Below are 27,550 nucleotides of genomic sequence, written 5' to 3' on the forward strand. Positions count from 1 at the left end.
CTTGCAGATGGTTTGACCACTCATGCTCTTAAGCCCATCTGGACCTGATTGGTGCTTTGAAAAAATGCCATATGGTAAGGTCAGAGGTTGCTGCTTGCAGAGCGACTTACAAGCAGGTGAATAAAGATAGGAAAATGTCCCAGCAAGAGGTATTGGATCAGTTAATACACACCAGTGGTCTTAATTACGGTCTTTTAGTTGGGAAATTGTTAATTGTTCCCCTTTTCATCCCCGGAGAGCTCTGCTGTGCGCTTGCACACACCCCCCTCAGACAAGTGGGTTAGCCACTTTGATGGGATATGTGAAAAACAGAGCACCCTGGCATTGAGCCTTCTCCCTCAAAAGTCCATTAGCGAGTCAAACTTTCATGTATTGTTAAGGAGCTTATAGATGCAGTTACTGCATCCCCCCAAAAACAAAGCCTCTGGTCCTGACGGAGTACCCACTGACATGATTAAATCAGATGTCACATTCTGGGCCCCTCTACTCACAATGACGATTGACAGTGCAACGTGTTATGCGTTCCCCAGTCACAGTCCATAATTGTACCTTTCTTTAAAAATAGAAACAAGAACAATGGCTGTTGCTTCAGGCCTATCTCCTTAATTGATTCTGTAACTGAGATAATCAAACACATAGCCCTAAATAGGTTGTCTTCTTGGGCCAGTGAAAGTTGTTTAATCTCTGACCTCCACTACTGTCTCAGGCCTGGAATAAGGACGATTGATCAGTGTTTAAATCTTTATTTAACCATCAATAAATAAACAGTGGGCAAGCATGGTTCCTAACATGTCACTTTTATGGACCTTAGCTCGGTCTTCAGCAGGGTGAATAGAGGTAAATTATGGTGTATCATGATTTCTTTAAATGTTAATCCTAGCTTTGTTTGTTTTTTGCGTGACCCCCACTCAAACCTCTGTAAGGTACATCTCAGGAGGTGAATGCTCAGAGTTGTGTAAGTTAAATTGAGGGGTTCTATGTGGTGTATTTTTGCTCCTTTCCTTTTAAACTTATATATATATCAGTTAATGCGCCCTAGTTTTTGGCGGACACAGTATGCCGTATTCTGGAAAATGTCTGATTCCTGCATTATTTTATGCAGACAACACTGTCCTTTTTGCCAGAATGGCATTAGACTTGTAACACTTATTAGATTCCTTTGTCACTTTTATGGATTCTTTGGGTCTCAGGAAGAACTTTAAAAAATCTCATGTAATTTTGACGTGGCCTACAGTAATTAAATCCTGAGTGTTCAAAGTAAAGGACACTACATTTAGCAAGGTTGGCTCATTTTTCTTTCTTTTAAATCTCTGACTATTATTTGATTCCTCTAACTCTTGGGCATCACTTTTGACATCAAGAACACACCGGTCCTCAAGGTCAATCTCTTCTGTGTTCTACTTAATCATTAGGTTAGTTCACACGCTATGCTGAAGATCTACAAGTCTAAATCTATATCCATACCTTCTCATGAAAGTAACATTTGGGGGTATATTAATATATCATCCTTGCAGACTGTTAAAAATCCATATCTGATGACATTATCTCTTCCTAATAGCTCTGCCTTGTTTGTAGCCCATGAAGAGTTTGGTCAAGGTTATTTCAATGATGCCTTACGTTGACACCCTCTATTGTTATGGATTTCAATCTGCCTTAAACCAGAGCCTAAGTTAAATTGCTTGCTAAATAAAGACTGTTAAACCTTATGCACCCAAACAAAATCCTGTGGTTGACAGAGTCGTATGGTGGTCAAGAATTATTTTATGGAACAGCTGTGCTCTGATATTTTAGAGGTCCTGAAAAGATTGTAAAAGTCAATTTGGCTCGGAAAAAATACATTAATGGACTTATTACAATTCAACAGAGAGTATCTCAAAATAACCAAGCCCTCTGTCAGATCCTATCTAATTTTGAGAACTTTACCTTCTAGATCCTTACGTAATATGAGTCACATCATGGACCCATTGAGTTCTGTTAACCAGGTTCAGGCTTACTTGTGATCCCCAAGGGATGCCACATGGACTGTTCTCCAGCACCCTGTGGCTGTGACTCTGTTTCAAAGCAGGATTCTAATCATTTTATAAAGTTTTGTTCATTTGATAGGCATTTGCAGCAAAAAAAATCATAGAAACACTCCACTCAGGTAAAACCTGCTGTGCTATATTTACATCTACTCCGTGATCAGGGCACTTATTTTTATATTGCCTGCTTTTTTTCTTGTGGTGTTATAATAAAGAACTTGATTGACTCCACATGAAGAATTTATATCTTGTATACAACATGTTAACAGCCCATTATGTTTCTTATCATGTTTTATGGCATTTACATTTGAGGAGTAGATATCATTATCCTTTCCAATTACCTTTTGTATCTTAATTTTATCTATATTGTTATATTTAACCTCTGATATGTTTATTTTTGTGCTGTATGGGTTTGTATATATTGTTGGATCCTGTAGATGTATTGAGCCTTTGTTGTTGTTTTTTATGGCTGTATAACCAAAATTAAAAACGGAAAATGAATGAATGAAATGCTTTTTATCCAAGATGGAACCTTGATCAGTTTGTCCCTCAATTAGAAAGTTGAGTATCAACAAGGCAATCTTTCATTTTTATGATAGACTTTTTACTGATGACTGTTGGATTTCCATTGCTGGGATCTTTTTAGCAGATAAATTAAAATAAACCACCACCTATGAATAAGTAGACAGGCTGTGCCATACCCGTTAATTTGCTACCTAACAGCAGGATCACACTGAATGCATTGTAAGACATACTAGAAATTATCACGGCAGACTCAGTCAGCATGTGACCTTAGGTTACAGTTGCAGAAAGTGCATAATTGATAGGATTACACAAGGTAATTGCTCAGTCAGCTTTAATGTCACAGAACACGAATTGAGACACAAAATGTTTCATGAAAGTTACAGAAATATGATGGCAGCAGCCATAGAGAAAGTGCTGTACAGCATGGAAGGTTGACATATTATTTATGCAATGGCTGCTATTACATTTAGTTTATATTTAATTTCTCCCTGGATTTTAACCTTTTTTATGTTGCCATTTTACATCAGTTTACCCTGTTATAGTGCAGAGGGAATGTCACATGAATTTTCATTGAGGCAAAAGATTTGACAATACCTAGAAATAAACATTACATTTTTAAATTTTTAAATTGTAAGAGTAAAACTGCAAAAATAATAAAGGGCATATGAGAAATATTCTACTATAAATATTGCTAGAATAAAAGTAAGGGTTGTCTTAGTGTTTTTTCTGATGGAATTATTCAGAAAAATATTACAGTAGAGGTTTTCTTTGAAAGAATTAAGGTTATCACTAAATTATTATTTTTTTACTACAAAGATTATTTTTCTAATATGAAAGTGGAATTTGCGTCTTGGAATATCTTCTCTCATAGTATGAATTTGCAGAATATTTATTTGCCATTGTAGGGCAGTATTTTGCTCTGAGTAAACACAAACACTGTGTTTCTAAAACACAAGTATAATAAACATTTAAACACATCTGTCTAACACAGTTGGGTCTCTAGTTCCATCGTTTTTAAAATATTTCAATACATCGTTGAAAGGAATTTAGTTTTCTCCGGAGATTTGATTGAAACAAATTTTATCTTTCAGCTTTCGCTGAAAGCAACATCAACTGATGTCATCCAAGATAACAAAAAACCTTCATCACTCACTAGCAGAGATTCTTCAGCTTCATTAAACCAATCTAATAGTGAGGACCAAGGCAGTGGATCTTCTACTGAAATGCAAGCTTCCACCTTCATTTCAACTCGACAGCTGGCACTCATTGTTGCAGATGTGGACAAACTTCGAGATCAGGTCAGTTTGATACTTGAATGTGATTGATAATTTTTTTTTGGTCATGGCCACGACATCCTAAAATAAATCTTCTTGTTACTAGAGTTCGCAAATCACATAACCAATAAAGCAACTGGAGGAATCCAGGCAGAAAATCATGGGTTACTGGTGAGAACATTGGTTTGTTAAAGGAGATTATTTAAAGTAAAGATTTTGCTTCTGTCTTCAAAGGTGAGCAAAAGGTCAAACATGGGTGAAACTCATGACACCACTGTAGGAAAATGGCCCTTGGTGCAGTTACCCCCAATAACAAACACTTTTTGGCTGATATTGATGCTGACTTGACTGAGAGTGTGCTGGGACCCTGCTAACCAGTCCCCAGCACCAGTGTTCTTTCACTAAAAATGCACCATTGTTTCTACAGTTAGCACACCCCTGGCACAAAGATAAGTCCCTTGAAAAGGTACCAGTGGTACCAAGGGCCCTGTGACCAGGGAGGTCCCTAAGGGCTGCAGCATGTTTGTGCCACGCTAAGGGACCCCTCACCTAACACATGCACACTGCCATTGAATACTTTTCCTCACATTTCGGTGACAGAATGTTCTGGAATCTGAGAGGAGCCACAAATTTCCTGCCACCCAGCGTTTCCCTAAGTCTACCAATAAAAATAGGACCTCACTTGTGTGGGTAGGCCTAGTGCCCGCAAAAGAAAATGCCCCAAAACACTATCTGGACACATCAAAATGATCAAATACAAAACTACCTGTATTTGCGGGGGGAGGGCACCTGCGTTTTTGGTCCTGGGCTCAGCAGCCATCTAGGGAAACCTACCAAACCCAGACATCTCTGAAAACTAGACACCCGAGGGAGTCCACGGAGGTGTGACTTGGCTGGATCCCCCAGTGTTTTCTTACCCAGAATCCTTAGCAAACCTCAAATTTAGCTAAAAAAAACAAATTTTTCCCACATTTCTGTGAGATATCACCGCACCGGGAGAAACTTCCTACCACCCAACATTCCCCTCAGTCTCCAGGTAAAAATGATACCTCACTTTTGTAGGTGGGCCATGTGCCTGTTTCTGGGCCAAAAACATGTCGAAATTGAGGGGGAACCAAAGCTGGTCCAAAAGGGCAGTTTGAAAAAAAACATTTTTAGGCTGACAAGTGCAGCAGAATTTTTATCGGTATAGATGAGACAATGCTGGGTGATAGGAATTTTGTGGATTCCTGCAGATTCCGGGAGGTTCCATCACAAAAACATGGGGAAAATGTGTGATTTCCAGCAAAGTTGGAGGTTTGCAGGGCATTGTGGGTAAGAAAATGGTGCGGGTGCTTGTGAAGCACCCCACCCTGGAATCACCCAGATGTTTAGTTTTCAGATGTGTCTAGGTCTTGTTGATTTTTCCACATGGCAGTGTCCCAAAGTCCAAAAAGTGCAGCCCTCACCATTCCAAGTGGGACGATTTTGAGAGTTAGCCAAGCTCTCATGCCCAAATGTAAAACCAAGACCCAAAATAATCAAATGTCCTCTTGCTTGCCATGGGATAAGATGTTTTGGTCTGCGGGGGGGGGGGGAAGCTGAAAGACTGTTACCCCCCTCAGTTGGTGTGGGGCCATAACCAGGCCCATACTGGTTGGTAGCCACCACCCCACTATTTTTTTTATTTTTTAATTCCCTGGCATCTAGTAGACTTTCTGCCCCCCTGGAGTGTGGATCGGGGGTAATTGCCCCATCTGCCCACTGGTGGGCAGAACAACTTTGGCCCAATTTATTTGGCATGGGTGTATGGCCATACCCCACCCTCTTATTTTGAAAGAAAAAAAACTTCCTGGTGTCTGGCGAGCTGAGCTTCCAGCACAGAGGCGCAAGCCTTTGATGAGGTCATTGCGCCATTGCACGCTGACGTCATCAGATGCCACGAAGGCGGGTGGGGCCAGGGGTGGAAGGGGAAATGATTCCCCTTCCATCCCTGCAGTGGGGGCCCTGAGACGAGGCTCATTGGGGGGGCGCTAGCTCTCCCCCCTTGAGCCGGTACCAGGACATAACGTTTATGTCCTTGGTGCCCAGCGTCGCAGCCAAGGACGTAACCGTTACGTCCTTGGCTGTCAAGGGGTTAACTTTAAAAGGGAAATGTGACCTTGTGCTTATTTAAAAATGAACTCAAGGGTGTGAACTACTCTGAAGGAGTCTTCGAGCTACCGGTAGCTCGTGATCGAGTGGTTGGAGATGCCTGCTTTAACCCCATCTGTTTAGTTCAAATGTGGACAAGAGTTGATGTAGAACAGTATGTCGCTGTGTGTTTGTATTGGGGAATGATGTGGACTTGTTTTTGTATTCAAGAAAGTTTTCCTTGTAGAGGTCGACTATGAAGGTGCGTTTTAGGAGGAAGGAAAGGACAGTTAAATATGCTTTGTGTGGCAGGGCTGCTCTGGTAACACTTGCTTATCACATAGAAACCATGAGTATTTGTATGCCAACATAAAGTGCATTAACTCTTTTGAGTGTGTATATTTAAGGATTATAGCCGAGAGAGCTATTTAATGGTGATACTAAAATGTGTGCGAACCATATTATTTTAGCGGCAGGTTAATATTCTACATGCTAACAAAATAATAAACACAGCTGAATGTTTCGTTCCCACTGCACAGGACTGCTTGTATTGATTGTCATTGCAAGGCAATCCAAATGCTCACAGAGACGCTTGGAAGGAAGAAGCACAGTTGGTTACAGCCTTTTGAGCGGATCTCTAACTGAGGCATTGCTCATATTATGAAGAGCAGACATGAAGATCACGCCAGAGTTCCATCTCCACTTTCCACAGATAATTATTGAGTAAAAAAATATAATGAGATCTGAGAACTTGTCCGACACACAAGGAGACGGATTGTTGCACGGGCATGCCAGACTGCCGTTGTCAGACTGCATTCTGAGGTAATCGATCAGTCAATCAATTAATCAAGGTTCTTGTAGAGAGAGGGTAATCACCCGTTATGTTCTCAAGGCGCGGATGTGAGGTGGATCTGCACTTCAGTCGATGAGCTGGATGGCCAGTTCATTAGAAGAGCCAGGTCTTGAGGTCTTTCCTGAATTGAGGCAGAGAGAGATATTGCCTGAGATGAAGAATAAGAGAGTTCCAGGTCTTAGCAGTGAGTTTATGAGAAGGATCTTTCTCTGACTGTGGTCTTGCAGATCTGTGGGATGGTGGCCAGGGCCCTGTGGGCGAAGCGGAGTTGTCTGGTTGGGGGTGTAGAAGGCGAAGCGGTGGTTGAGGTGTGCGGATCCACTGTTGTGTATAGCCTTGTAGATGTGTGTGAGGAGCTTGAAGGTGATTCCCTTGTTGATCGGGAGCCAGTGGAAGTTTCTCCAGGGTGTCTGGCGGTGGCATTGTTTTTTTTTTTTACGCTTTTTTTTTAGCTGCTGGAGGTATGCGAGGATAGTTACATGGCTTTGCATAAAATAAGTAGATAACTATTAGCCCAACTAACACAGTACCCATTAGGCTGACAAAACAAGTGTATTTATATATTTATTTGTTAGGGATTACACTATTCTTTTAGGGGAAGTAAGGATGTGTGATGTAAAATGCTTTGGGTTCTCCTAATATTCATTTTATTTTAAAATTTGATTAGTTAGATTACCATAATAATTACTATTGTTCTGATACATAAGATTAACCTGCTGACTGTAATTAATAAATAGCTTCTTATTGAGGTGTATGTGTATATTAGTTATTTGGCAGGTTTGTGTGACTCCTAACTCTGTGAATGTGGATGAACCTGACTCAGCATAAAACAGATATGTCACCTGTCTGTTCTCCTCTAAAGAAGGTTCAACACTTTTTACTCTCCTAGGGCTGAGGTGATCTAATCAACTGTGCCCCAGTCCTCAAACTGGGAGGTTCACCATAGTGAGTACAGAGGTAGGAGGGGGAATATATCATGGCATTATTATGAACAATGACTCTGGAGCCAAAAATGGTTGTACGAAGGTCAATTTAAAATTGTTTGATAGAAATGTCTAGCTTTGCAGTGCCCACAAAGAAATCCCATGTGATCAGTGGGGCCCTGATAGTCCATTTTGTGTTGGTCCCCGCCTCCCCCCCCCCCCCCCCCCCCCCAGTGTGATACGGCTTGGTCTTGCATTTCAGATTGATTGCACCTGTTGCTTGCCACATTATTTCTGACTGATGCCACAAAAATCTGGGTGCCACCTTTTTTATCAATAGACCTTGTTATTTGAGTGATTTTGTGCATGACACTCTGTATGGCCTGTGTCTGGTAATTGGGTCATTTTATGAGACGTAAACTCATTTTAAAAATTAGCTGGATATATAGGGTCATTACACTGATTAACTGAACTATGGGTTAGTTTGTTTTTTTAATTTACCTGGGGAAAATATGCAGCAATGTAATTAATTGTTGATGCTCTTTTCAAGAAGGTTTTAATCAATGTTGAGCTTATTTCAAAAGTTTGTATTTGGTATCCATGCAGTGGATTTTCTCAGGAATTTACAAATGAACTATTTAAGATACACCTATAGTTAAATATATATGCATGGGGATTTATACTTCACAAACCTAGCTACAAAGTCACAGAACCCTCTACCATTTGCTTGTGATATGTCAGATAGAAAATACATTTAGCTCCTTAGAATATCCAAAAGCTAAATACATTTTACAAAAAGTTGCTATCAAATGTAGCTGCTAGGTACCGTAGACTGGCTTCAGGTGTCTCAATAAGAGGTTAGCTAAATTAATTGTGCCTGCTTGGCTGGTGATGTTTTGTGTACAAAAAAGCACGTTTTTCATGAGTTGGATTCCCCCAGACTTATCCACTGGCCAGACCTACCTTTAGAAAAAAAAACTTAATAGTGACTTTTTTTTGTCAAAAATGTGATTTTGAAGCTTTCAAACTTTAGCCAGTGGATACATTTAAACTTTTCAAACACAAGGGAGTGGCCTGGTCAGAGCTTTCCACCATACTGAACAAAGGAGCCTGTGGACCCTTGTCATGAATGCCTTGCAACATGCCACAGCTCTAACCGTGTGGCCCAGTCAGGACTTCCCACCCACATGAAAAGTGGAAGCCACCCGGGGCCTGTGGTTGTATGTGCCTGGGAGACCTACGGAGCATGGAAAGTTGACACAGCGCCTGGGTGTCCTTTGGGAAGCAGAGGGTCGGTTCCAGGAGCTCAAGAGCACAGGACTGCCGTGCCTCTGACTAGGAAACTGGTGACGGATTTTGACCTTTTGCTCTGCCGGGGCAGGGGAATCCTCCCCCAGTCCATAGGACCCCTGCCTTGTGCACTCTGTGACACCGCAGGCTGATAAACGAAGTCCGGCTGACTGGAGTCCTTTAGCTAACTTAAGCAAAAGATCAGAGGAACCCTAACTAATTTAAAGAGTCATTACGAGTTTCACTATTATACTGGCCCTTTGTAATTAAACATGTGTGACTTAACCTTTAAAGCAAGCATGTGCTACTGACAGGGTCAACTAGGTAGCCACTCCTACTGGAAAAGGAGGAGTGACCTGCCCATCTCTGACCAGCCTTCCCCCTCCTCTGGATCCTCTGGGGCCCTTGCTGCATGCTGGGATTGGGTGAAAGAAGTAGTCACAAGTGCCACTGTGGCCTAGCCTGTTCTGTGACAACGACATGGAGAGGCACACCTAGAAATAGCCTGAGTTCTTACCTCACCACCATGGTGAGTAATGAGGACACCCCACGGAATGGTTATTCCGAGCGCCTATGGATATGCGTTGGGTGAAGTAGGGATACGGCATGAGATCGGGAATCTAGACCGCTGGGCAGCATCTAGAGTCTTGCACCAACCACTCTAGTCAGACCCCTTGGGGCAAGGTGCTGGGCTTTTTATAGTTCACTCTGCTCGCTGTGGAGGCACTCAAAGGGCAAATACCCTTGAGACGGACAGTCCCTGGCAGAATGGAAACATTTTGTTTGAAACAGCCAAGGTTGGCCATACAGTCCATCCATAAATTAAGCCATTATGCCCAATATTCAACCAGTTATAAGCAATCAGGGTACGATACTGGCTTGACAATCATCAAACAAGCCTTCTTACCAAATATATCTGCTTCACCTCCCTTCATGCTCTCTGTGCAGGCAGGCTCACAGAGTGATCTGTGCAGCAGGGTGGGAAGGTGACTGAGAACTATTATCCCCCAGTGTCTGTGGTGAGTCAGTTGGGGCCCTCACAGTAACTCAGGAGAACAACTAGATGACAAATTGGTCCGAGCACCATGTCCCTACTAATCCAAAGGAAGGCTGCTAACCTCTTTTGTAATCTAGTCACACTTGATGACATAGGGGGTGTTTAAACAACTGTATCCAACCTCATGAAGCACTAGTTGTCTTAGATCTTCACATGGGCTCTCATTGTTACTTCCAAGGCAGCCCGACCATCTGGTCACTTTATGCATTCCTATGGTGCTGAGGCATCAAAAGGATGGATTCTGGGTCAGCCATGTCCCAGCAATGAACAAACACAAAAACTAGCTGTGTAGGAAACACTAAACAGAAACTATGTACTCTAAAGAGGTTTTAAAGTACAAACTGAAGATCTGAAACGAGAACTAAGCACAGGAACTTAAAGGAGCTCTGCAGGGATTGTATATTTATTTACTAAATATAGCTGTCAAAGAAATCTATTTACATGCTGTATTATTAACAAATGTATTGACATAAGAAAAATTAATAGCATGTGAATCAGTCAATCGACCAGAGGGTCTCCTGAAATCATTGGTGGAGATAAGATTTTCAAGTACAAGCAGTACTCAAATTTATATATAACTACTGTATTCAGGTTTCTTGTATTATTCACATTGTAAGGTTTCAATCAAGGAGTACAAATAGGTACCCGAATGAGCTGATGAGAATGGTGGCAGGGGCTTTACTAGAAACAGTAATGTAGATGGTTTTTGGGCAAGCAAACTTCATTATTACACACCTCAGTGCCAAAACGCAGAGGCTCCTCAACTTCAGAGATCCGCTCTTCTTATGTGTAATGTTAGCCTCAGCAATAAAACATGACTAAACGGAGTTACTGTTACACTTACGTAGGCAACATACTTCCTATCCACAATGTGAAAATATTCTCATAAATGAAAATAACTGGAAAAGAGAGAATATAGTTTTCTGAGGGCTAACCAAATTATCAAACTCTTCAGGCTCAAAAATATGAAAGTAGGGAACTGGTTTACCCGACGGGACTAGGATTCAATAAGCTGTTTTCACCAACATTTTGCATCAGTAGGAGGCCAGTTGTTACTGAGCAATTTGGTATGACTGAAAATTTACAAGAACTGATAACGCGTCCCTTTATGATTTATTTACTCACTTTGGGACACGTTTTAGGCCAATTAATCTTTTGACCCTGTTTGAAGACACCTTAGAACGAGATAGCTAATTAACATGTCAATCAATATGTCAATAATGTCATCAATATTTATTATACCAATGCATTTTTCTTTAGTCAATGGCATTTAATAAACTCTGGAAACACCATGACCTTGCAGTCATGAATAACCACACCAGTTTAGTATGAATTTAGTGATATTTATTCCCTATTGGTTACAATACTACTAGCAAGTTTATTAATCTCAAAACGAAGAAGCACAATAGCATAGTCACAATATGGCAACTCTGATAAGATTTCATCAAAGCAAGAATCACAAACATTAGAATATAACACGACGTCAGCATAGATTAGTCTAAGCAGAGTATATTAACACATTGTACAACAAAGCATAGATTCAGTCATTTGTCTATTTGCGTCAGTTCAATGAACCCCTCACCTAACCTCGAATTAGCATTGGCATGTTGGTCTTCATGCAAAACAATTTAGTAACACCAATTTGGAAAACATCTAACTATGGGTCCTGTCAAAAGAAAAGCAGCTGGTACCTAGAAATGAAATCAAACAGACAATCACAAGTTCATTGTCATATAGTTACCCTCCAAGTTTGGTCAGCACTCAGGTTCTGTTTTCGTCTTCAGGACATCAGTTGATTCGCCATCAAAAGAGATTCAGCTCCAGCAAAGGGGAAAGGGCACTTCCCTCATAAGGAGGTAGAGTGTGAATGGGCAATCTAAGGACAAGGATGGTTCTAAATAAAATCAGCAAGTCACCAAGCAAAGTGACAAAGTCTCTGGATCATAATAAATCGCATCAGCATCTCCCCCTCTCCTAGTCTCCTACTCCCTAGCTCTGATTTACTTCCTGGTGTCAAGGGTTTTTATCCCCTTTTCGTGGTACATTTCCCCTAAAATCTAATTGGACAAAGGGTTGCACCCCACTATCTTTAAACAATTAAAATCAAATTAGCTCATAAAATTTGTTACCCCATAACAGTTCTCACGTATTTTATTGGTGCTTATGATTGACGACTTTAGCGGGTGGAATGTCTGGTATGATTTCATCGTCTTGTGGCACATCTTCGGTCAGTGGCTCCATTGTCCGTACCGGTTTAGGCAACCTTGTACATAGCATTAATCTACACTGTTGGATTCAGCTAAAATGTTACTACAAGCAGGATGAATTTCATGAGAACGGATCTACTACAGTTACATTCAGCTTCTAGCTTTTGGAAAACAAGAGTTCATGTCCTTTAGCAAGTCAGCACACTGCATGTTAGAAAAATACATTTAATATGAGAGTCAAGCAGCTAGGCCTCGACTCATGCTAACTAAGGCCTAATGATTTGTTAGCAAAACTTTTACGTATACCTATTATTATTAGTGTAAAACCATATCATAACATATCAATTTCAACATTATTAGTCAGTCTCATAGTCCTCGGATACATTGGCGGCCACTCCCCGTGGGCACATTTCAAATGCACGTTTTAGTAAAATTACATTAATACAGTTTCTATGCGGCATTATTACACATTAATTCATACACGTTTCATGTTAATATAGATTATATAAGCTACGCTATCTCAGTCTGATGTACATAAAGGTCAAAACCAATGGTAGTCGTTTAGGCGAGGTAGTCTGAAACCTATGCTCCTGTGTGGCTAACTCGCAGGTGATGGCGGTTGGGTAAAGGTTAGCAGGTTTCCCTTGTTAAAATCTTTTCTAGTAGGAAATTTTTAGCTCTCCGTCTTCTGCCAGGCAAGCTTAGAAGCAGTTGAGCCGGCATTCATTTGTCTCTAAATTTGCACCAGATTACCATAAAGCTGAAGTTACCAGAGTTGTGTTGTCTTCAGTAGGCTTGCCACTGCATCCTGATCCTGAGATTAATATTTTTAATTTCTAAATTTTAGAAGTACAGCTATTTTGTTCTCTTGATGCCCAAACTCTCCAAACATTCTTGAAAGTTTGTAAGGCACCAGTTGACTTGTTCATGTTGCAGGAGCAACCCACATGACTTTGTTTGAGTATCACAACGAAAGGACTGATTCACCAAAGCATTTATGGGTATGGAAAGCACTCACAAAATTTCCTTTTAGCAAAGGTGCAAATAGGACACATTCCTTTCTAATTATTTTAACTACATGAATAGTCCCTGATTCTTTTTTTTTTTTAATGTTTTAGATTTAATTTTTTTTGGTTTAAATGTTTTTCTCCTACCTTTGAAAGTCTGGAGGTGTTTGTTGCTGCTCCCTCCTTAAGACAACTCTCTATATTTTCAGATACTCGTGACAGCAACGTTTTCTTTTGGGCCTCTGCCAAAATACCCACACGGGTGTGCCATGACTACTGACGCTGAATGCGTAGTTCCGATCCAGATATTGCAAATATAAGTGAAATGGACTGCAGAATGAGAGGGTATGCACTAACGGAGTGAAAGGGGGCCTTCTATATTTCCTGTCAAAAGAAAATTGGTCTATTGCAGGTGTCTCCAACTAGTCGATCACGAGCGACCGGTAGCTCAAAGACTCCTTCAGAGTAGCTCACACCCTTGAGTTCATTTTTAAATAAGCACAGGGTCACATTTCCCTTTTAAAGTTAAGGGAAAGCTGTGTTTATTTTATAATATCTTCAGGCTGAAGATAGCAGGGCCTGATAATGAGCAGTGTTGGAATCAGATTTATGACCTGAGGGAACAGAGGTAAAGAACTGAAGCACTGAGGCATTTAAAACTTAACTAAAAGTCCTTGTCAACTAGTGTGAGAACAAAATGATTTTTCTGAAAGCTTTTAAAGGGAGAATATTAAAATTAAGTGTTAAATTAACGATTAGGTTAACTTTTCATTTTAATTTTGTCCCATTTCAAAGTGTCACATTTATAGACAGCAGCCCTCTTGCTCCCAGTGGCCAGTAGATACTGTGCTATATTGATAGCTGAACAGTACATTCATATTTTTTGAAATCAGAGAAATTTAAAGAGAAGAAAAATATTTATATGAAATATTGAGTCAATTATGTCTTAATATTTTGTGAATTATTATAATATATAAATCAGGTTGAGAAAGGTGCCAACAACAAATGAATGAAAAAAAAATATAATTAAAGAACACAACATTCAATCATACAAATATACAAAGTCAACAGTGTTGAAATATAAATGTGATGGATCAGTACACAATAAAAGAGAAATCAATGTACACATCACTGATTTCTCTTTTGTTGTGGTTTGTAGGATTTGTTCTTTACTGAAAGGGAAAATATACTGGCCGAATGTCAGTATTTACCCTTGGGTCCTTTAATTATTAGTATGATTATTTTTTGGAAGGTGCCTTATCAAGTCTTTATTTGTTTTGTAGATTTTGATATGTGCTTCATTAATCATATGTCCTGACAATGATCCTATAAACAACAAAGGGGTCGAAATGCCATCAACTCTTTTTGAAAACTAGTTGGAAATGTCCATTTGTGTTATGTTTGTATGGACCCGGTGTGGTCCTTGTTATTCGAACTTTGAATCCATCCCTTTTATATTTCAACACTGTTGACTTTAGATATTTATATGTTGTGTTATTGTGGAACCATGGTTCAAAATGTTTTTGATAAAATTATAATTTTTTTCATTAATTTGTTGTTGGCACCTTTCCTGACCTGATTGATATATTTTAATTTATGGTGTTTCCTGGAACTATTGTTGTTAATAATGAATATTTTCTTTACTTGGTTTGATTGGCTACGTGTGGGCTGCACAATGTCCGCAATTTTGAATTCTTGTACCTTGTCACCATAGAAGTATGTAAATCAGCCTGAACATTGAGAGCACCTGAGGGGTGCCCTCCCAGTACTGTGCCAAAAGGTGCTGGAGGATTTTGGTTACCAGTAAATACTCACAATGACTTTACTCACCTTGAATCATGAGCAACATCTTGCAATATGGCAGATGGCTGTTAGGTCTTTGGTAGAAAACTATTGATAGAAAAACACATGTTGAAAAAATATACTTGGGAAAATAGTTCAGGTTTTTCATTTTAGAAATCAGTTAATACAATTTATGGTATCATGAAGATTCTCTTACACTGGATATTTTACTAGTATCTTGCCTCAATTATCTTAGGATTTGAGTTAGAATCCTTATTTATTTAGTCATGCAATATTAAAGCTACAAGAGATTTAACAAACTTTGGGACTCATGTCGGGTTTGGCAGACGGGAAAGCCCGTCCGCCAAACTCCTGACGGGGTGACTGCCACCTTCATGGCGACCACTTCGCCGGAGTAATTAAGAGTTTCCTGCTAGTCCGGTGGGCTGAAACAGATGTTTCTGCCTGCTGGCCTATCGGGAACCAGGCCACAGCATTGTCTCTGGCTCATAATCGAGCTGGTGGCAATGCTGTAGTCCACAGGGTGCACCAGCACCCTTGCAGTGTTCATTGCGAAGGTGTTGGGCAGGGGGGCCCTGCACTGCCCATGCCAACCCCCTTCCACCCATTTGCCCCCTGCACCTGTTGTCCGCCAGCCTTTTCAGTGGAGAACAAGGTCGTAATCTGCAGGTCAGAACCGCAGATAGCGCTGCCCTGGCAGATTACGATCACCACCAGGCCCTGGGATCGTGGATCCTGGCGGTGCTGGCAGCTCCCTGGCGGTCTGACGACTAGGGTTTTAATGTGGAGGTCGGACCCCTGCAACAGCGGCTGTCCTGACCGCCTCTGCCAGGCCCTTAATGCATTATTTTAACACAGTGTATGATGGAGTGATGGAGAGGCAAAGTGGAGAATATCTGACAAGCACTGTTCCCTAATTTGTTCTATGGTGAGAATGTAAAACTATTATCTTTAGTCATGCTGCTTTACAACTGAAAAGGCATTAATAAATGTAGCATAGTATTTGGTTTTGCTTTGTGGCACAGTGAAAAGTACTAAACACATGCTCTGTGTAAACCATTTTGCCCAAAATATTCTACTACTGACATTCAAATAAAGATTTGTCCCGATAAAAATAATGTTTGGAAAAGATTAGCTAAATTTCAAATTAAGTGTTTTCAAACTCAAATTTTTAACCCATTGTACTGGGTAATTTAACATGTACATTTGTAATTAATCATTTTCTATCAAAAAGCTATTTAAGTTTTTTTGTTTTCATAAGAACACCTAGATTGGGCAAATGTGACCTCTGCTGCTGCTCCCATATCTCCCAGATCACATTCATTGTCCAGGAATGATGATTAGCACATTGCTGGTTTGCTATAGACAAGGGAGGCTGAGAGGAAAAAAATTGGCAGGCGCTTAGTCTTAAATGAAAGAGTGATCTGTCACTTTAGTCCGTGTGATGGACTCATGGCGCACATTTGCTGCACTTTTGGAATAAGGGACAAGAGGTGGGTCAACCTTTACTTGGTAAGTCATCAATGTACAACTTCATGCCTGAGCATGTGGGGTGATGAGAGACGTCCTAGCACTTAAATTTAGCAAGTTAAGAGTCATTGAGCTTCCGCTACCTGGGTATGACCATGGCTTTCACACAACAGTGATATTGGGAATTGAATGTTCTAGCTATCCTTGGAATTAAGCACAATTTTGAGGAATAGACACAACTGCTGCTGACCCTGGCAGGCGGGGAAGTGCTGCTCAAAATAATTACCCTCCCCACAATTCATTCACATCCTCCAACATTATCCATATATTCTCCCTCACAACCTTTTTCTCGAATCTCCAGTCCCAATTTGGGGCTATTCAATGGGACAATACAAACCCTGCATGTAGCATTTGCTAAGTGTTGAATGTCCCCGTAGGAGACAGGATTGGGAAGGACGGATGTTAAGTTATGCTACTGAGCATCTCACCTGGTGCCAGTATATGACCAGCTCCATGGGGACAGATAAGACCTGGCTGACTGACTAGAACACAAACGTCTTGACTTCTGTGGAATCCTTAACTTACTCGAATAGCAAATTACCACCCCACGCTCTTCCCACTGTTACTCGCCTTCCCATCCTTTGTTGGCAAACAGCACTAAAACACATGCACTGGCATGAGAAGTTGCCAGAGGCAACCTCGTTGTGGCAGTGCACTTGGTTGTCCGGCACAGGGGGGCTAACCAGGTTCGCCAAAAGAGACATGATAGGCCTCTCCACACCGGGTGGTGGGGGTACACTGTGCCATCAGGTCCTTCAGGACCTGGCTGCAGATTTCCACCTCCATAAGTCACAACTCTAGAGTTACTTGCAGCTTCAGCATGCCTTAGACATGTATCGAAATAAGCTTACATCCATCCCAGAATCTAATCCCTTAGAATGTCACCTCATACTCCACACTCTTGGAAAGAGGGGGATCTCCAGACTATACAAATCACTCATCAGTAACTCCCCTGTCTGCTTGCTCTCACTCAGGGCACAATAGAAGGCGATTTTGGGGGTGCTCAAGGATGAGGAGTGCGTTGAGGCCAAGATGGCACCCTGTCATGGCATACAATTTAAATATTTGCATAAATGTTATTATTATTCCTTGCACATACTTTGGCAAATGGGAAGATCAGCGATCCCAGCATGCCCTAGGTGCTAGTCTTGCCCTAGGACCTTCTTTCACACCGCCTGAGAGCTTTATTGGAAAGCAATCAATGAGGTTCTGAGAGATCTGCTGAACCGATCATTAGACTTGTACCCAAACGTAGCCCTACTGGGTGTAATGGGCTTGTTGGGGGTCCTAGAGTGCACAGATATGGGTAGTCATGGGGTATTTGGTGGTCAAAAGAGAAATAGCCCACCATTGGAGAGAGGCTTGTGCCTCTTCAATCTCAGAATGGATCAGTGGAATGAATCAATATGCGTCGCTTGACAAATTGGTCTATAAAGCCAGGGGGTACTTAAGAAACATTTCAAAATATGAAATGCAACATTTCAAAATTAGGTGACCTTGGGATAGGCTGTTGATTTTTGATTTACAGTCTTTGTTACATTATGGGTGGTGGGTTTGGGTAGGTCACGAGGATTTATATGTACAGTGTATCACTGGATCATTGGAGACTCCCCGACTCACAGCAATGGCTGCATGTGTAGATATACATGTTTTTCTATGCAGAAAATCAATAAAATAAGTTACAAACAAAGTTAGGTGTGGTTTAATAAAGACCTGCGTTCCCACAAGGATACAAACATTGTGATCCCTCTTGTTGGAGTTTGGGCATAGAGGCTGGATCTCTTTAAGACGCTATCTATACATAAACCAACACTATGTGGATATGCGCTGTATTCGTTGATTATGAGATTGAATGAAGGCACAGTTCTGAAGAAAAGGCTACACTCATATCAGACCATGAAACTGGATTGTTTCAAATACAAAACAGTTTACTGTGATTTGTTTTTCAACTGCTGACTGTTTGACTGGTGATACGTGAATGGAAGAGGTTCCATGGGTTTCGAAAGTGTTTAATCAAAGAAGTCCTGTTTCTGAGTATTTATGTTTTATGAGATCCAGTTAGGCTTGGACGTCTGTTTTAATTTGTACTGTTGTAGTCACATTTTGTCTACCTTGAGCAAGAATCCAAAGATCCTTACGGTTACCTAAGTTTAATATATACATGAATGTGAACTGTAATTTTACCAGATTGAAACACTGATCGTTATCATTTGAATTGGCTTGCAGGTGTACCAGATTCATAATAAAGTAATTGTGAACATTTAACATACATTTGTAAAATTATTTCATTGTTACTAAGTTTTTATAGTGCCACTTCCTTAAGAAAATGTAATATTGATAGCAATTTGGTTGTATGCCATGTTTTAATGTCCGAAATGATATCTGTTTCTTTTTTCAGCTTCCTGATATTTTGCAGTTGATCAAACCCAAGCTTGAGTTAATAGGCTTCAAGAATGTGTCTATCTTGTCAGGTAAAGGTTAAAACCTTACATAAAAAGGCATGTCTTAAAAACAACCTGTCAGAGTAAAACGATTGGGTGCTGCATTGTTAGATAAGCGAGACAAAATGCTTACTTTAATGACTAAAGTAACTCACTATGCAACTGATGATGTGTACCTGCAGTTTTCAGTGTGAACATCTCAGTCAACAGTGTCTAATGCCAACGCCTTATATCAGAAAGAGATTTACTTCAAATACTTTTCATCGTATTTTTTGTGGTGTTTTAACAGTTTTTTTTTTATTTTATTTTTTTTAAATAAAATATTACTTCTATTCACATGCCTTAAATAGTTTCCTTGCTTCCTGGGCTCAGGGCAACAATCCTGGAATTTTCTCCAGTATGGGATGTTTTATAGATTGACATGCTTTAAATTGTTCACCATAGTCTGGCAGAGTGTCTTTGGCTCATAAAATTTATAGCAGTTTTAAATCAATATTTTAAATTGGTATCCCAGTTGTATTCTGCATGCCTTTTCAGCTTCAGACAGTGAGTGAATGTGGCCTTAGCTCTTCCTTTGGAGGCTGTCTTGAGTGTATTTAGATGCATGCCTTATTAGGACGTCCTCTGAGTCCTGTATGAGTTACACATTCTTCTTTATTTGAAAACAAAACCTATCAAAATGTTGTTTTTGATCACCTGCTGAATGCTGTTGTCAAAGGCCTGCTCTCTAAACCTCATCCACAATTGTTGCTTCTGTCAAAGTAGGCTTCATTCTGTCATTTTTCCAAAAACACAGTGAAGTCATGATGTAGGCTAGTTACTGGTTACACACCATATACAGAAGTACTTCCTTTAAATAGAACCCCTACTTGACTTATAAGTAGTGTTAGACCTGAATCCTTGGTGTGGTCGTCCACCAATCATTTTGCCTTCAGTCCTCCTGTTCTCTGAATTAATGTTTGTTGGCATTATACCTCTCTGCACTTTACCCCTGCTAATCAGTGCTGAAGTGGGTGTGCTCGCTCTGTAAAAATGGTCACATCTGCCTAAACCTGGCTGGCACATTTAATTTACTTATGAGTTTCTGGCATATGGTACTACATGTGTTGAAGGACTGTAAAATCAATGCCACTGTTGGGCTTGCTGTACCCATTGTGTCACCCACTAAAGTAGTACTTTAAAACATGCCTCAGGCCTGCTTTTTGCAGCACGTAGTGCAGTTATAAACTGCCAATACCACCAGGCAAGAAAACTTTTTGCCAGACCTAAACCTTCCTTTTTAGGTCTAGCATTAGCCAAGCCCTTTTGATTATTACTGAAATAAAATGAATAATACACTTACTTAAAGGGGCTTTCAGCCACCTCTCTGCAGCATATAGCATGGTACAGTGGGTCAGCCTACTTAAGCTTCTGGTTAATGTGACTTTGAGTGACATTTTGCTCTTTCGCAAGTTGGACATCTGCATCCAGTATAGTTCCATTTGTGCCAGTGTTGCCTGATGTGATAGTAGGATGCATTTGAAGTGAGCACAGGGCTCATTCTGCAGTTTATCAGTTCCTGTCTCCTTCCAGTGCCGTTGTAAATTCCTTTTAAAGTGGACTGCTTCTATTTCACAGCATACCAAATTGAGTTCCTGGGTTTCTTTAATAAACTTTGCCCAGGACAAAAACTAACTTATCATGTTGAATTTGCAACATACTTGTAACAGTTTTATTCAAACATAGATGGGGTGAAATACAAGTTACTTATCTTCGGTAATGAGATATCTGGTAGAGACATATTCTAGTTGCAGATTACTTACCTTTAAAGTCCCCCCTGGGCATCAGTCTGGATCCGGTGATTTTTCTTCGAGCAGTACCTCTGCGTGCAGTCAGGTGGCGTCGATTTACTCCACGGGCGTCATTGGCGCGTGGTCGCCGTGATGACATCGCAGTCGTATATAGGCACCACCCCAGTGCGCTGAAGTCAGTTTTCTTTTTACAACTTTCCATGCCAGTAGCGCGGAGCCATGAAGAACACAGAGTGGTGCGCCAAAACTAGGGCCCTTAAGGGGAAGTTCCTGTCCCTAGAAATCAGTTTGCAGTGTGGAGAGGATGGGTGGGTCGGTAAGGAATCTGCAACTGGAATATGTCTCTACCAGATATATCTTTACCGAAGGTAAGTAACTTGTTCATCTGATGGGGACTTCTAGTTGCAGATTCCTTACCTTTGAATAGATACCGAGCAATACCATCCCCTGTGGTGAGCTGCGAACCAAGATCACACCAAGAAGTCCTGCAGGACCGAACGGCCAAAGTAGCCGTTCCTGCGTACCTGACTGTCCAGGCAGTAGTGTTTGGTAAAAGTGTGCAGAGATGCCCATGTTGCTGCCTGACAGATGTCCATGACTGGTATGCCCTGTGCCAGCGCTGTGGTAGCAGCAGTAGCTCTGGTGGAGTGGGCACGCAAACCTTCAGGAGGTTACTTCTTAGCCACAGCGTAGCACATTTTGATGCATACGAGCACCCATCTTGAAATGGTCCTCTTCTGCACTGCCTTCCCCTTCTTTGCACCTACATATCCCACAAAGAGTTGATCGTCCACCCGGAAGTCTGTGGTACAATCAAGGTAGAACGGCAACGCTCTTTTTGGGTCCAGACGGTGGAGTCTCTCCTCTTCATGTGAGGGATGTGATGGGTGCATAAAAGGTAGGCACTCTTCATGTGAGGGATGTTATGGGTGCATAAAAGGTAGGCAAAGTGATGGACTTCCCGACATGTAAGGGTGTTACTACTTTAGGTACAAAAGAAGCCCTTGTGCGAAGTACCACTTTGTCAGGGTGTATTGCCAGGAAAGGTGGTTTAGATGAGAGAGCCTGGAGCTCACTTTCTCTGCGGGCAGAGTTAATGGCAACTAAGAAGATAGTTTTGATGGTTAAGAGCTGTAAAGGGCAGTTGTGAAGCGGCTCGAACAGGCCACACTTAAGGTATGTTAACACTAGGTTCAGATCCCATTGGGGCATGATGAATGGGATAGGAGGAAAAAGAGGAGTGAGGCCTTTAAGAAACTTCCCAACAATGGGAGATTTGAATAAAGAAGGTTGATCTGGTAACCTCAAGAAGCAGAGATAGCAGAGAGGTATCCCTTAAGGGTGCCCAGGGTGGTGCCCTATTGGGCAAGGGAAAGAATAAAGAGAAGAACCTGAGAGAGAGGAGCAGATAAAGGATCAACAGATTTGTTGATACACCATGCCACAAATTTTTCCCAACAGGCGTATACGGTTTTGGTTGAGGGACGCCTGGCTGCCAAGATAACGTTACAGACTTTGGTGGCAGGTCTAAATTTCAACTGTCGCCATTCAATCTCCATGCAAGGAGGCGGAGGGTGGACAGGTTCGGGGGGATGACTCTCCCCTGTTGCTGCAACAGAAGATCCTCCCGAAGAGGCAGTCTGATCTGAGGAGCTATGGCCATGCTCAAGATACTAGACTCTTCATGCCCAGCCTGGAGCCACCAGGATTACTTGGGCCCCGTCTTGCCTGATCTTCAGAACTCTGGGCAGAAGTGGTATTGGCAGAAAGGTGTACTGGAGGCCTGAACTCCACTTGTGACGAAAAGTGTCCCCGAGCGAGTGCCGCCTTGGAAACTCCAACACACAAACCAGCTGACATTGCACGTTCTCTGCGGAGGCGAACAAGTCTAACCAAGGTTCTCCCCACTTAAGGAAGAGACCTTGCTCCACCTCCGAATGGAGATGCCATTCGTGTATGACCACGCATCGTTGGCTGAGTTCGTCTGCCCTGGAGTCTGCCAGGTGTTGAGCCACCAGGAAAATGCCCTGATATTCCAGCCAAGTCCAGAGGCAAAGAGCCTCTTGCAAAGGGTCCACAACCCCACTCCGTCTTGTTTGTTGCAGTACCACATGGCGGTTGTGTTGTCTGTGAACACCTACACTGCTTTCCCTTTGAGAGAGGAAAGAAATGCTTTAATGCTAGTCGAATCGCTCGGAGCTCCAGAAGATTGCTATGGAGCCCAGTTTCCGCCGGAGACCATTAGCCTCTGAGCTCTGCCTCTCCCATGTGTCCGCCCCGTCCCAGGAGTGACGCATCTGTCACTACTGTAAGATCTGGTTGGGGAAAGGAAAGGGATCTGCCTTTGACCCAATCCTGACTCGTTAACCACCACTGCAGGTCTTTCGCAGTTCCTTCCGAGATCTGGACCTTGTTGGAGAGATTCCCCTGATGCTGCGCCCACTGGAACTTCAGGTCCCACTGCAGAGCCCGCATATGCCATCTGGCCTTTTGAACTAGCAGGATGCAGAAGGCCATGAGGCCCAGCAGCCTCAGTCATTCTCACCGAAATCCAGGACAGAGGCCGAAATATAGGTATCGTAGCCGAATATCCTGGACTTGCTTTTCTGGAGGATACGCCCGAAACTGCACTGTATCCACAACAGCTCCAATGAAAGGGAGCATCTGAGAAGGGGTCAGGTGTGACTTCGGCACGTTGATAGTGAACCCCAGCGAATGCAAAAGGTTCGCCATAGTCTGGAGGTGGGAGACAACTGTCTGTGGTGAGTTCGCCTTCAACAGCCAATCGTTGAGGTAGGGGAAGACTGGAACCCCTAACCTGCACAGATGAGCTGCCACCACTACCATCACTTTCGTGAACACCCGAGGGGCACTGGTAAGGCCAAAAGTAAGCACGGTAAACTGAAAGTGCTCGTGACTTACTACGAATCTTAGGTAACGTCTGTGGGCCGACAAGACGGGAATGTGGAAGTATGCTTCTTGAGAGTCCAATGCTACTATCCAGTCTCCGGGATCCAGGGCAGATAGGACCTGAGCCAATGTCACATTTTGAACTTCTCCTTCTTGAGGAAGAGATTGAGGGACCGAAGATCTAATATAGAACGAAGCCCCTTGTCTTTTTTCAGTACCAGAAAGTAGCGGGAATAAAAACCACGACCTACTTCTGGCCGAGGGACCGTCACTATAGCTCCTTTAACCAAAAGGGCTTGGACTTCCTCGCAAAGAAGTGCCATATGATCCTCATACATGCGATTGTATGGAGGTGGCATGCCTAAAGGAGATGTCTCGAAGGGGAGGGAGTAGCCCCTTCGGGCGATCTGGAGAACCTACCTGTCCGAGGTAATGGATTGCCATAGGGGCAGATGATGGCAAATCCTTCCACCAAGTGGGTCCTGGTGTACCTGCGTACTAGGAAGGTTTGGAGGCTGAGGATGGGCTGGGGGTGGACTGTGCAACCTGCTGGCTCCCTGGTCCCTAGGGGTGTGGGATCCCACGTCCGTGGCCACGCAGGGGCTGTACAGCATGCGCAGGTCGATGGCCAGGGGGGAAAGAGCACGGTTGGGTTCCCAATTCGTAGACACGAAAGGGGTGAAAGGCGGACTGATGGGGTCTAGGAGCAGGCGCGAGGCCAAGTGACCGGGCCGTGGCTCGGGAATCCTTGAAGCGTTCGAGCGTTGAGCCCGCCTTGTCTCCAAAGAGGCGTGTGCCATCAAAGGGTATGTCCATCAGATATTGCTGGACATCCCCTGAGAAGCCAGATGTTCTCAGCTAGGCGTGGCGTCTCAATGCCACAGTCGATGTAACCGTATCCAGTCCACAACGAACCATGAACTTTGCTGCATCCCTCCCATCTGCCAAGGCTTGGGAAAGGACAGTCCGGGTCTCCTACGGAACTCTAGGCAGCACCTGCACAACCATATCCCAGAGAGTATGGTAATAGCGGCCCAAAAGGCATGCAGTGTTCACGGACCGCAGCACTAGACTGTTGGAAGAAAACATCTTCTTTCCCAAGTTGTCCAGTCTTTTTGATTCCCTATCCGGGGGTGCAGCAGGGAATGCGCCCCATAAAGATGAAGCCTGGATGATAAGGCTCTCAGATGTGGGGTGTTGGATGAGGAATTTTGGGTCTGTTGGCGCAGGCCTATGGCTGCTGGCAATCGTCCTATTCACAGGAGGCTCTGTGCTGGGTCTGGACCAAGTACCCAAAAGAACGTCCGTTAGTGCCTCATTAAAGGGAAGAAGGGGTTCTGATGTGGAAGACCCCGGTTGAAGCACATCGGTTATGATATTAGACCTAACCTCCACAGAAGGTAGCTCAAGGTCCAAGACCTCAGCCGCCCTTCTCACCGCCATGGGGTATGTGGCGCCCTGCTCCGTAGCCACGATAGGGGGAGAGAGCATACCAGTGTCAGGGGAGGTGTCTCGACCACTGGCATCACCCAAATCCTGTACCCAGCCCATTTAGGTGTCACGCTGGTATTCTAAAGAGTCCAGCGTCCCCTCTAAACTCTCCCTGTATCCACACCCGTAGGCAGAAGGGTCTGGAGAACGGAATCAGTGTCGAGTGACGTCGTTCCAGCTCCAGGTCGTCGGGTATGAGAATAGGATCGTCGTCGATCGTGGGCCCAACCGACTTTGGGGTAGGTCGCTGTGGCACGACCAGCATCGGGACGGATCAGAGATTGGATCCGGAGGAGCCCTCCCGAGCTGTGGCTGAAGCCGACAACTTCGAACCTGAGGTGCCCCCCCACCAACTCACCTGTGCCCACAGGCTCCAAAGGTGGGTTGGACTGCCCAAAAATGAGGTGCATTGCTTCATAAAACTCTTTGAGCTGGGCAGCGCTGGCTCCGGCTGGGAAGTCGGGGAAGCGCGGGGTGGACCCAGATGAAGGCTCTGAGGACGGAGGCCTAGAGTGTTGACGCTCTTCCTGTGCTGCGTCATCCGAGCGACGGGGTGAATTCGAAGAACGCTTGTTCTTCTTCGGCTTCTTTTTCTTATGACCCGAATGTCCATATGACTTTGAGGACGAAGAGTGGTGGTGACTCCGTGGCCGGTCTCTACACCTTCCTCTCGAACAAGACAGTGAGTGCTGCGGAGTCGAGTGTCTGGAGGCCGTTAGCTTTAGGGACCGCTCCCTCAAAGCTTTCGGGTTCATGGCCCGACACTCTGAGGATGACTTCAGGTCGTGATCATGCTCCAGGCACCAAAGACACACGAGGTGCGGATCCGTCAACGACTTCATTCAGTGACAGGAGTCGCAGGGCTTAAAACCGGTCTTGTGGGACATCCCCCAATGCATCCACAACCTCGTCAAAAATAGTTTGACAAAAATGTTGTAGTCAAAAAGTGACTCGGGTAGCTCTCTCCAGATCTGCGCGTAAGCTGACACGGAAAGAAAAGACCTGACGTTGTGGAACCTATTTACAACTGCGACGTCATCACGGCGACCACGACGCCAATGACGCCCGCTGAGTCGACTGACTCCACCTGACGGCACGCAGAGGTATTGCTCAAAGAAAAATCTCTGGATCCAGACTGATGCCAGGGGGGGAATTCAGAGTTAAGGAATCTGCAACTAGAAGTCTCTATCAGATATTTGGGTTTTAGGAGCCAGTATTTTATACTGTGAACCCCATTTCCTTCCAACTTTCCATCTTCTTTCTTTATCTTTTTCTTCTTTCCCTTTACCTTCCTTCTGTCTTTCTTTCTGCCTTTTTCCTCCTTTCTTTTAGCCTTTACTTTTTTGTTCCTTCTTTTTTCTTTTTCCTTTTTCCTCCTCTCACTTTTCCATCTTTCGTTCCTTCTTTCCTTTTTCTTTTACCTTCTTTCTTTCTGCCTTTTTCGTTTTTATTCAAATCTTTCCTTTTTATTTCTCTTGATTTTTCTTTCCTTCTTTCTTTGTCTCTTGCCTTTCATTCTTCCCTCCTTTCTCCTTTTCTGCCTTCTTTCCATTCTCCTGTCTTTTTTGTATCTTTATTTCTTATGTTCTTTACTCTTTACTTCTTTCACTCTTAACTTTCTTGCCTTCTTTCCTTAATACTTTTTCCTTCTTTCTTTTTTGCCTTTTTTCTGCCCTTGCTTTATTTTTGTCCTCTTTCTTACTTTATTTTTGCTCTTTCTTTTCTTCTTTTCTTTTCTTTTCTTTTTCTTTTTTCCTTTCTACCTTCTTTCCTTTTTCCTTCTTTCTTTGTTGCCTTCTTTCTGTTGGGCCCTCTTTCTCCCTTCCTTTCTTTTTGCTTTTCTGCTTTCTTTACGTCTTTCATTCCTTTTTGCCCTCTTTCCTTTCTTCCTTTTTCTTTCTCTCTGTTTCTTGCCTTTACTTTTCCCTTTCCTCGTTCCTTCTTTACTTCTTCCATCCTTCCCTTTTGTCTCTCTGCCTTCCTTTTTGCCTTTCTGCCTTCATACATCCTTTTTGGCTGTTCTTCCTTCCTTTTTTGTCTGCCATCCTTCGTTTTGTCTGTCTTTCCTTACTTTCTTTCCTTCTTTCTCATAGGCAAGACTAGCAGCTAAAGCCAGATCAATAACTTTTTTAGGTCTGTGGTAATCAAGACCTTTTAATTTTACTAAAAGTATGTATAACATAGTTACTTAAAGGGGTTTTCAGTCAGACTTCATCCATTAGTCTGTGTTTCTTACAAATACTTCAACATGCAACAGGTGGCTGTGGTATCCAACTCCAGTTATTTACGGACTTCATTCTGAGTTACGGCATGCTG

At 42.7% G+C, this 27,550-nt stretch overlaps 1 protein-coding gene across 1 annotated transcript in view; it reads left to right on the forward strand.

The window, feature by feature from the left end:
• COG2 (component of oligomeric golgi complex 2) overlaps positions 1-27,550 on the forward strand; it is a 231,880-nt gene that overhangs the window by 120,368 nt on the left and 83,962 nt on the right. Inside the window, exons 13-14 of the mRNA XM_069234441.1 lie at positions 3,638-3,844; positions 19,001-19,073. Coding sequence (XP_069090542.1) covers positions 3,638-3,844; positions 19,001-19,073 — 280 coding nt within the window. The remainder of the gene's footprint in view (positions 1-3,637; positions 3,845-19,000; positions 19,074-27,550) is intronic.

This window comes from Pleurodeles waltl, chromosome 5 (genome assembly GCF_031143425.1).
Source record: "Pleurodeles waltl isolate 20211129_DDA chromosome 5, aPleWal1.hap1.20221129, whole genome shotgun sequence".
Lineage (NCBI taxonomy): Eukaryota > Metazoa > Chordata > Amphibia > Caudata > Salamandridae > Pleurodeles > Pleurodeles waltl.